This window comes from Sapajus apella, unplaced genomic scaffold (assembly GCF_009761245.1).
Source record: "Sapajus apella isolate SASKATOON/1434 unplaced genomic scaffold, GSC_monkey_1.0 scaffold103, whole genome shotgun sequence".
In the NCBI taxonomy this organism is placed as follows: domain Eukaryota; kingdom Metazoa; phylum Chordata; class Mammalia; order Primates; family Cebidae; genus Sapajus; species Sapajus apella.
In genome coordinates, this window is record NW_022437043.1 from 6,005,112 (window position 1) to 6,016,875 (window position 11,764).

General features: G+C 49.1%; 1 protein-coding gene across 1 annotated transcript; it reads right to left on the bottom strand.

The window, feature by feature from the left end:
- Window positions 1–6,115: 6,115 nt before the first annotated feature.
- On the bottom strand, window positions 6,116–11,216 carry TFE3 (transcription factor binding to IGHM enhancer 3). Its single transcript, XM_032258537.1, is given in 8 exon segments — window positions 6,116–7,531; window positions 7,533–7,619; window positions 7,621–8,004; window positions 8,472–8,619; window positions 9,953–10,028; window positions 10,212–10,268; window positions 10,890–11,063; window positions 11,210–11,216. Coding segments are annotated over 8 exon segments (1,035 nt in total). The 3' UTR covers window positions 6,116–7,429.
- Window positions 11,217–11,764: the final 548 nt, after the last annotated feature.

Below are 11,764 nucleotides of genomic sequence, written 5' to 3' on the forward strand. Positions count from 1 at the left end.
ATATGTATATATACATATATACATATATATATTTTATGACTGGGCATGGTGGCTCAAGCATGTAATCCCAGCACTTAACGCTTTTACACTGTTGGTGGGAGTGTAAATTAGTTCAACCATTGTGGAAGACAGTGTGGCAATTCCTCAAGGACCTAGAAATAGAACTTCCATTTGATCCAACAATCCCATGACTGGGTATATATCCAAAGGATTATAAATTGTTCTAATACAAAGACACATGCACACGTATGTTCATTCTGGGACTGTTTACAATAGCAAAAACCTGGAACCAACCCAAATGCCCATCCATGATAGACTGGACAAGGAAAATGTGGCACATATACACCATGGAATATTATGCAGCCATAAAAAACAATGAGTTTGTGTCCTTTGTAGGGACATGGACAAATCTGGAAACCATCATTCTCAGCAAACTAACACAAGAACAGAAAATCGAACACCACATGTTCTCACTCATAGGCAGGTATTGAACAATGAGAACACATGGACACAGGGAAGGGAGCACTACACACTGGGGTCTGTTGGGGGTGAATAGGGGAGGGTCAGTGGTGGGTAGGGAGGTTAGGGAGGGATAACATGGGGAGAAATGCCAGATGTAGGTGACGGGGGGATGAAGGCAGCAAACCACATTGCCGTGTATGTGCCTATGCAATAATCCTGCATGTTCTGCACATTCTGTACCCCAGAACCTAAAGTGCAATAAAAAATATATATTAAAAAATCAGATACAGTTATTTCTTAAAAAATAAAAATAAAAATAAAAAATAATCTATTTTATGGCTGGGCATGGTGGCTCACGCATGTAATCCCAACACTTTGGGAGGCTGAGGTGGGTGGATCACTTGAGGTCAGGAGTTCAAGACAAGCCTGGCCAATATGATGAAACTCCATCTCTACTAAAAATACAAAAATTAGCTGGGAATGTTGGCGTGTGTTTGTAATCCCACCTATTCAAGAGAGATTATATAAATTAAAAAAAAATTATAACTTTTTTTTTGAGATGGAGTCTTGCTCTTTTCACTCTGGCTGGAGTGCAGTGGTGCAATATCGGCTCATTGCAACCTCTGACTCCTGGGTTCAAGCGATTCTCCTGCCTCAGCTTCCCTAGTAGCTGGGACTACAGGTGCGCACCACCACGCCCAGCTAATTCTTGTATTTTCTTTTTTTAGTAGCGATGAGGTTTCACTGTGTTGGCCAGGATGGTCTTGATCTCTTGATCTAGTAATCCGCCAGCCTTGGCCTCCCAAAGTGCTGGGATTATAGGCGTGAGCCACCTCGCCTGGCCTATAATAGTATTTTTTATTATTTTATTATTTTTATTTATTTATTTATTTTTGAGACGGGGTTTCACCATGTTGGTCAGACTGGTCTCGAACTCCTGACCTCAGGTAACCCACCTGCCTCGGCCTCCCAGAGTGCTGGGATTACAGGCGTGAGCCACCTCGCCTGGCCTATAATGGTATTTTTTATTATTTTTATTTATTTATTTATTTTTTTTGAGACGGGGTTTCACCATGTTGGTCAGACTGGTCTCGAACTCCTGACCTCAGGTAATCCACCTGCCTCGGCCTCCCAAAGTGCTGGGATTACAGGCGTGAGCCACCACACCCGGCCCAATAATATTTTTTGAGACAGGTTTCACTATGTTGCTTAGGGTGGTCTTGAACTCCAGAGCTCAAGCAATCCTCCCACCTCAGCCATTCCTTCTTTTTATTTTTATTTTTTAAAAGACAGGGTTTCACCATATTGGTCAGACTGGTCTTGAACTCCCGACCTCAGGTGATTCGCCCGCCTTGGCCTTTAGTGCTTGGATTACAGGGGTGAGCCACCACGCCTGTTTTGCTCTTGTTGCTCAGCTGAAGTGCAATGGCTCGATCGCCTCAGGCTCCCGAGTAGCTTGGATTTCAGGCATGCGACACCACACCCAGCTAAATTTGTATTTTTAGTAGAGGCCGGGTTTCACTATGTTGGTGAGGCTGGTCTCTAACTCCTGACCTCAGGTGATCCGCCCACCTCGGCCTCCCAAAGTGCTGGGATTATAGGCAAGCCACCGCACCCAGCTGCATTCGTGTATTTATTAGAGACAGTGTCTCACTGTGTCATTCAGGCTAGAGTGCAGGAGCTGTTCATAGGAGTGATCATGGTGCATTACAGCCTCAAACTACTGGACTCAAGTCATCCTCCTGCCTCAGCCTCCCAAGTAGCTGGGACTTTAGGCGCACATCACCTCACCTGGCTCTCAGCATTTATTTATTCAATCATATCACTTATATAAATAAATATGGAATCATAAATGTTCATTGTTTGGGCTATAATATCCTTTTCGTTATTCTTGCTCAAGTTGTTCCAGCTTTGGCCACTGGGAGGAGCTCTTTCTTTCTTTCTTTCTTTTTTTTTTTTTTTTTTTTTAAAGATGGGGTTTCACCATGATGGCCAGGCTGGTCTTGAGCTCCTGACCTCAGGTGATCCACCCACCTCAGCCTCCCAAAGTGCTAGGATTACAGGCGTGAGCCACCACGCCCGGCCTTTTTTTTTTTTTTTTTTGAGAAGGTTCCACTCTGTCGCCAGGCTGCTGGAGCGCAGTGAGACCTCGGCTTACTGCAAACCCTGCCTCCCAGGTTCAAGCGATTCTCTTGCCTCAGCCACCCCGAGCAGCTGGGACTACTGGCATGCACCACCACGCCCAGATAAATTTTGTATTTTTAGTAGAGATGGTGTTTCACCATGTTGGCCAGGATGGTCTTGATCTCTTAACCTCGTGATCCGCCCCTCGGCCTCCCAAAGTGCTGGCATTACAGGCCTGAGCCACCGCACCTGGCTGGGAGCTCTTTCAGGTTGGCTTCTGTATTTTATGACATGCTGCCATCTCTCTCTTTTTTTTTTTGAAGCGGAGTTTTGCTCTTGTTGCCTAGGCTGGAGTGCAATGGTGTGATCTTGGCTCATTGCAACCTCGGCCTCCCTGATTCAAGCAATTCTCCTGCCTCAGCCTCTTAAGTAGCTGGGATTACAGGTGCCAGCCACGACACCTGGTGGTTTTTTTTTTTTTTTTTTTTTTTTTTTTTTTTTTTTTTTTTTGAGACAGAGTCTTGCTCTGTCACCCAAGCTGGAGTGCAGTGGTGAGGTCTCAGCTCACTGTAACCTCCCCCTCCAGGGTTCAAGCGGTTCTCCTGGCTCAGCCTCCTGAGTAGCTGAGATTACAAGCACCCCAGGCACCCGCCACCATGCCCAGCTAATTTTTGTATTTTTAGTAGAGACGGGGTTTCATCATGTTGGCCAGGCTGGCCTCAAACACCTGATCTTGTGATCCACCTGCCTCGGCCTCCCAAAGTGTTGGGATTACAGGCGTGAGCCACTATGCTCGGCTCTAATTTTTGGTATTTTTAGTAGAGACAGGGTTTCACCATTTTGGCCAGGCCAGTCTCAAACTCCTGACCCCAGGTGATCCACCCGCCTCAGCCTCCCAAAGTGCTGGGATTACAGGCATGAGCCACCGCGACTGCCATCATTGTTTTTAGACACTTCCTTACTTTCTGTCACTACAGGATGCTCCAGGCTCATCTTGCCTTTCTCTCTGCCACAGCCTGAAAATCAGCCATTTTCCCAGGAGCCCTGGTTCCTTTCATTGGAGAATGGCATTTAGAAAGATCTGGCTGCTAGATGTGCTCATTGTTTCTGGAATAGCACGATTTATAGGACTTCTCAGTGGAGAGACTGAGAAACTGTCAGCAAAAACCAAGAAGACAGGACCACTTAGTGCAACATATCTGTGGTTGGTGCCTTCTGAGATGCCCCCAACCAGTGCTCCCTGCCTGCTATGTTCTTGGTCTTCTCTAATCCCCCCCCCTTCAGTAACTTGTTTCCAGGTGACAGAATGTCTCAACCTTGAGGGGATATCACTTCCATAATTAGATTACAAGAGATGGAATCTCTGTTTTACTAGCCAACTCTTTCTCTCACTGGCTTGGATGAAGCAAACTACCATGCTGTGAGCCACCACATGGGAAGGCACACGTGGTGTGGATGGTGGGCACCTCTGGCTGACAGCCAGCGAGGAACTGGGGCCCTCTGTCCAACAGGATGCAGAGAACCGAATGCTGCTAACAACTATGGGAGCACATAGTAGATCCTTTCCTGGTCACACATTCAGAGAAGTCCTCAATCCTGACCAATTCCTTCCTTGATTGTGCCTTAGTGAGAAACGCTGACGCTGAGGACCCAGCTGAACCCAGCCTGGATTCCTGACTCACAAAACCCAAGAGATAATTTATGTGTGTTGTTAGAGCAGCTAAGACTGTGGTCATTTGTTTCACAGGAATAACTAGTATGGCATCCTTACTTGGATCCTAGAACAGAAAAGACATTAGCAGAAAAGCCAGTGAAATCCAAATAAAGTCTGAAGTTGAGTTAATAGTACTCTACCAATGTTATTTTCTTAGCACTGATAAACATGCCACGGTTATGTAGGATGTTAACGTTAGGGGAAGGTGGGTGACAGGTATGGAAGCTCACTAATGGTGATGTAACTCTTCTGTAAATCTAAAATTACTTCAGAAAAACCTTTTAAAAACTTCTGGGAGGCCAGGCACAGTGGCTCATGCCTGTAATCCCAGCACTTTTTGGAGGCCGAGGTGGTTGGATCACCTAAGAGTTCGAGATCAGCCTGAACAACATGGAGAAACCCTGTCCCTACCAAAAGCATAAAACTAGCCGGGCATGGTGGCACATGCCAGTAGTCCCAGCTAGCTACTCAGGAGGCTATGCCAGGAGAATCGCTTGAACCCGGGAGGCGGAGGTTGTGGTGAGCTGAGATCGTGCCATTGCATTCCAGCCTGGGCAACAAGAGCAAAAACAAAGAAACAAAACAAACAAACAAACAAACAAACAAAAAACCCAAAAACCTGTGGGAGACCGAGGCTGGGTGCGGTGGCTCGCACCCATTATCCCAGCACTTTGGGAGGCCAAGGTGGGTGGATCATTTGAGGTCAGGAGTTCAAGACCATCCTGGCCAACATGGTAAAACCCCATCTCTACTAAAAATACAAAAATTAGTTGGGTGACAGTGGCACGTGCCTGTAATCCCAGCTACTTGGGAGGCTGAGACAGGATAATTACCTGAACCCGGGAGGTGGAGGTTGCAGTGAGCCAAGATAGCGCCACTGCACTCCAGCCTGGGCGACAGAGTGAGACTCTGTCTCAAAAAAAAAGAAAAGATAGCAAGTATGGCGGTCACAGTCTGGGGGAGTCACGGTGACCAATCCTGGGTCCAGCCCTCAGAGGCCTGGTTGGGGAAATGCAGGGACCAGGCCTGATGCTCGTTCTGGTTGAGAAATTGTGAGAAAAATCCTTTTTCCCAACCTTCAAAAAGATACTTGTGCTCATTTAAATTCTCCCAAAATCTCAATCTCTATTCTAAAATTCAGTTGGCTGCCTGTTCCTCTGCCTTTCAGATATTTGTCTTTGTCCTCTCCACCATCTTGAATACCTCTGTTGTCTGCCAGGAAATATCCTCATAGACATCCTTATCAGTTTCAAAAGTGGATTTGCAAGAAAATCTTCTTTCCCCCTCTGCCCTTAGCGGCAGGCATTTTTCAATCCAGAGCCCTCATCCATTTACAGGCTTGCATATCTTCAGAACAGTTCAATTGTATTCATCAGCTTCTTCAAAGACCAAATGGGAGTAAGAAGCAGCATTTTCCGCCAGGCGCGGTTGCGGTTGCTCATGCCTATAATCCTAGCACTTTGGGAGACCGAGGTGGGTGGATCACCTGAGGTCAGGAGTTCAAGACCAACCTGGCCATCATGGTGAAACCCCATCTTTAAAAAAAAAGAAAAAAAAAAAAAGCAGCAGCATTTTCTAACATCCCTTTAGAGAAATAAATTAGATAAAACACTTGTGTCAGTTAAAATGGTGTCTGGTGATTGGTCTTTAAAAAGACTAATGACTTTTGTTTGCATATTGTCTTCCTCCACGCCCTCTTCCTTTCTAAATCATTTCACCCATCCTTCTGGAATCTGTTTCTCCCAAGGACTTTTATCCCTCTTGGCCTGCATGAGCCATGTTCACTGCACAGTGAAAATCAAGGATAGGAGACGCTTTGCCAAAGTTAAAAGCGCATCAAACACGCCTAGCTTTTATTATTTTAATCACAAATCTATAGACCCCTCAGTATACCCTCCCTGGGGCTTTGCCCCAGCAATCCAAAGCTGACAACCTTGGGTGTAGGTATGAGGGGTGGGAATTGCGGGGGGAGTGTCTCTTGATAACTCTGAAATCATTTGGGTGATTCCTCCAAATGAAGAACTGGGTGGGGGACAGAGGTTGAGGTGACCTAGATTCGCAGTATGGGAAACAATAAAAAATTCAGATAAACAAATGAAGAGGTGCAATATGCTTTTACAACCCTCCTCCAAGCCTCTGCCTTGCTGGGGGAAGGCTTCCAGATTTTCCTGGGCTGGGGAGCTCCCAGGATAGCCCCTTCCTTCATCCTGTTGTTCTACATGTTGAAAAAGAATACTGGGGTACTGGTTCTGGTAACCTGGACCCAGTCCCTCACTAATCCCCATCACCTTCCCAAACTGCCCCTCAAGTAAGAAGGCAGAACTCTGCCCAAGGGTGGGGGTCTAACTCTCACTCCAGATCTAGGTCTGGAAAATTCACCCATGAAATTTCATCATCTGTCCCCTTCCCCAACAGCAAGGTTAGCTCAGAGCTCTCCTAGGTTAGGTCAGATTGGTCCCAGGTTAAGGCGGGGGAGCTTAAGTGCCACTCCTCCCTGCAGTGTGGAATGCTTAGATGGGGTGTTGCTGAGGGACAAGGGTGGGGCTGTGATCTCCACGTCCTGCGGTGGCCTGGTCCTACTGATAATTCCACACCTGAAGTGCCTGTGCTGGGCTGTTCCTATAGGGAAGGGGTGGGGCCTGGCTCCTCCATTCCTCGAAGGCCAGGAGAGTTCCCAGGGGAAGGGGCCGGGTCTCATCCTCGCTTCTGTTCCTTGCCTGGGCAGGGCAGGGCAGGGTTCATGGGGAAGGGACAGAACTTAAACCCCCAGGGCTGGGACCTCCATTACTTGACTCCTCTTCTGTGCCAGGATGGACTAGTCTGGTGGTTCCAAGACAAAGGATGGAGCTTCATCCTGACATATCCCTTTCCCAGGAGACCTGGCTAGGACAGTCCCTAGGGGACAGGGGCGAGGCCTCATTGTGTCTCCTTCCCTCACCTGGGCAAGGATGAGTCCCACAGGGGCAGGGGTGAGGCTGTGATCCCCAGGGAGGTGGGGGGCAGGCCCTGATCTCATGTCCTTCTCCAGCCTTCTCCTTCTGAAATACCTGCACTGGGCAGTTTCTTTGGGGAAGGTGCAGGGTCTCATCTGACTCCTCCTCCTTGCCTGATTACAGGGATGGGGCCTGATCACATCTCCTCTTCCCCCAGAATACCTGGGCAGGGCAGTCTCATGGGAGGGTGGGGGAAAAGGCAGGGCCTTATCCTGACTCATCCTCCTTTCCTGGGTGGGGAAATCCCAGGGAAGGGGTGAGGCCTGATCAGGACTCCTCCTCCATGCTGAAGCTGCTGCGGCGGCTGCTGGCCTTGGAGACAGCAGGGGACACTGAAGACAGCAGGGGATCGGAGGCAGCCCGCAGTGGGGACAGGGCACCCCCCGACAGTCCTCCCACCACCCCCTCCTCCTCCTCCATCAGAATGTCCTCCAGCCCCAGGTGGAAGGGGTCTCCCAGGTCCCCCAGGTGGTCGCTGGGAAAGTGCAGGTCCAGAAGGGCATCCGAGGGCGGTGCGGGGGGCTGCTGATGGGAAGCATTCTGGGCAGGTCCCCCCGCTACATGGAACGTTGCTGCGCCTGGCCTGCCCTCCTCCTCAATGTCCAGCTGCTCTGGCTTGAGGCTGTCAGAGGCCGAAGTCGTGGCCAGGGAGAGCAGCCCTGGGGTGGGAGGTACCGGCAGGCCATGGATCTGGGCCTGCAGTTCTAGCTCCTGTGAAAAACAGGGGTTGGGTGCAGGATAAGTAAGGTTCAGAGTTCCTCAGAGACAGAGGAGCGTAAAGGTTGAAATGGGCAGGTTCCCCAGGTTGGAATTCAGCTTCTGCTACTCACTAGTTGCAAAACTTTAGTTAACATCTCTGAAGCTTCAGAGTTGCAAATTGTAAAGTGGGTATATAATAATGGCTCCTATCTTATAGAGTTGTGAGGATTGAAGAAGTTAATGGATATAAAGTTCTTGTCACAGTACATAGCACAAGATAAATGCTATGTACATTAGCAATAATATTATCCTTGTTAATATTATGATTACTTATCATTATCATCATCGTGTGAGTTGGGAAGCCTGGGGATCCCCCAAGTGTGCCAGGAAGGGAAACCCTGGCCTGCTCTCTCTCTGCCTGCCTCCACCTGCAGGAAGCTCTCCCCTGCTTCCCCCACCACCATCTCCTCTTTTCAGACCTGAATTCGGAGCTGTAGGCTGCGGTTGGCCTGCTCCAGGGATCGCTGCCGGCTCTCCAAGTCTTTGGAGCGCTGTTGCTCCTTCTGCAGCTTGCGGATATAATCCACAGAGGCCTTCAGGATGGTGCCCTTGTTCCAGCGCATCTCCCTGTGGGGCCCAAGCAGGGGGCAAATGGGAGATGCCACACGAGGGGTTTCTCAGGAGCTGAGGTGGGAAGTGCACCAGGTAGGAGCCCCCCACCACATGCCTAGAACATGAGGCCGGGGTCCATCAAAGGTATGGAGTGCCCAGAGGAAAACTTCCTGCCTGGAATCTTCCAACGGTGCCCCATCACACTCCAAATCCTGGAAGCCATTTCTGACCTGACCCCTTAGGATTCTTGTCTTCCCTATGTCCCTCCGATTGATCTTACTACAGCCATGTCAGCCTCTCAGTGCTCCTAGAATATGGAAAACCATTCCCAACTCAGGGCCTCAATCCCAGCTGCACCCTCTGCCTTGAATACTCTTCCCCGCAGACACCCATGTGGCTCCCTGCCTTGCCTCCATAGGCTCTTTATTCAAACGTTTCCTCGTCAGTTGGGGCCTGCCCTGTCCTCACCTTCCTTACCCCAAACAGTAACCCTCCCCAGCATTCTCCCGTTTTCCTTCCAGTCTTTATTTTCATAATACTCATCCTAATGAATCTCGTGGATGTTTACTTATTAACATTTGTCTGCCCCCACTAAAACATTAGTTTCATGACGTCTGTTTTGTCCCCTCTGGTATCTTTAGGGCCTAATACGGTACCTGGCACAAACCAGAGGCTCAATATATATATATATATATATATATTTTTTTTTTTTTTTTTTTGAGATGGAGTCTTGCTTAGTCACCAGGCTGGAGTGTAGTGGCACAATCTCGGCTCACTGCAACCTCCGCCTACTGGGTTCAAGCGATTCTTCCGCCTCAGCCTCCCAAGCAGCTGGGATTACAGGTGCCCACCACCATGCCCAGCTAATTTTAGTTTTAGTAGAGACGGGGTTTCACCATGCTGGCCAGGCTACTCTGAAATTCCTGACCTCAGGTGAGTCACCTGCCTCGGCCTCCCAAAGTGCTGAGATTACAGGCTTGAACCACTGTGCCCAGCCAATAAACAAATCTTGAAAAAATAAGGGAAGTAATATTGCACCACTGCACTCCAGCCTGGGTGACAGAGCAAGACTCCATCTCAAAAAAAAAGGAAGTACTAAGTGAACAGAAAAGTAGGGGCATATATCCTACGGGGACCAGATGGGGTACACAGACCATAATATTATGTGCCTAAAATTTTAGGTGCTGACACAGTGAGTGTCTGCAACCCTGCTCAGGCTGAGAAAGAACGAGACAGAAGAGAAATGCCTGGGCCAAGACTGCCTGGTAAGCCCACCAAGGCACAACTTTAGTAGCATGGGACACCTGCCCCACCTCCCGCTGGCCTGAGGGTCCCAGCCCAGACTCACGGGTCACTGGACTTAGGGATGAGAGTGCCCAGTTCCTTGATCCTGTCGTTAATGTTGAATCGCCTGCGACGCTCAACTTTGGAGCAGGGAGGAGAGGAAGAAAGAGTGGGAAAAGAGTTGTCAATTAGCCAAGAAGAGAAGAGACAGAAAGTAGGAGTCAGGAGGCTATTGCAGGGAAGGGGTTCCCCATGGCGGGCCGGGATGCAGGACGAGGCAGGGCTGCACAGCACTGGGGCAATGCACATGCTCTCTGGCTTACTTAGGTTGTGATTGTCTTTCTTCTGCCGTTCCTTCAAAAGGGCCTTTGCCTCGGTCTCTGGAAAAGAGTAGAGTGGTCAGGGCCTCTGGGCATGGGAAGGAAAGAAACACATGCAGATGCTAAAGTAGGGTTTGGTAGCTGAAAGCAGGGCAAATGTCTTTTTTTTTAAAAGATGGGGTTTCTCCATGTTGGTCAGGCTGGTCTCGAACTCCTAACCTCAGGTGATCCGCCCACCTTAGCCTCCCAAAGTGCTGGGATTACAGGCGTGAGCCACCGCGCCCGGCTTTTTTTTTTTTTAAGAGACGGGGTTTCTCCATGTTGGTCAGGCTGGTCTTGAACTCCCGACCTCAGGTGATCCTCCTGCCTCGGCCTCCCAAAGTGCTGGGATTACAGGCGTGAGCCACCACGCCCAGCCGGAAATGCCTTTTTTAAAAAGCGCTTCTCTTTTTACTATTTTAAGTTGTGATGATAGGCTGGTTGTTAAATCCAAGAGGAGAGAAAGTGAGAGGAAGTGGGGTAAAAATAAGATCACAGGTCATATGGGGAAAGGGGATAAACAGCCCCATTTCTTTATGTCCAAACCACCCCCCCCAGAATCAGGCCCATCTCTAGGCCTGGTAGGCACAGGGCTCACCTGGGTAAAGCATAGGGCCATGGGACCAAGACCCTATCACCTACCGGAGATCTCCCGTTTGATGTTAGGCAGCTCAGCTGGGCAGGAGTTGCTGACAGTGATGGCTGGCGTGGCCACGCCTTGACTACTGTACACATCAATCAGATTCCCTGACACAGGCAGCTGGGGGCAGAGAGAGCAGAGAACCACCAGTTGGGAACAAACCCCAGACTTGGCTGCTCCTCAGAACCAGGTTCCTAAGCCTCCACATATCCCAAAGACGGAGCACCCTCTAATGCAAGGACTGGCTGACTCAGCACCGGAACCCTTGCTTTTCCTTCAAGGCAATTTCACATGGTGAGCAAATAGGTAGGACAGAGCAAACCGGACATACCTTGTTTCGCTGGGAGACTGGAAGCTGCTTGGCCTGCTTATCACTTCCTCCAGTCCCTCATATCCCTCAGTGACCTCTAAAGCCCCTTTCCCAAACCCCGGAGGCTAGCTCTGAGAAGAAATGCTGGAAAACCACCTTTCTCAGGTCTTTGTCAGCCCTGATGCGACATTCCAGTCCGTTAGCTCCTCCCAGCACAACATTCCAATCCAGCATTCTTGGAACACTCCAACCCAATCTTCTCCGACCTTGGTAAATTGTCATGACAACATTCTATGCAAAATCTAGCCTTCTGGAGAATTCCAACATAATCTTCAGTCTTTCACTCTGATCAAGTTGTACCATCTTCCACATCAGGGTCTCCTGCTGCTATGGATCAAGCTCCTGACTCCAGTATCTTCCTGCATCCTGTTCTATCAGGAGATTCTTATCCAAGTATTCAATTAGCACTGCTTTATGTCAGCCCAGTTTATCTTCTCTCCTTCACACTTTCCTGGATATACTCTAGGGCAGCAGGCTAATCTGAAGTATACCCAGGGCCAGGTGTGG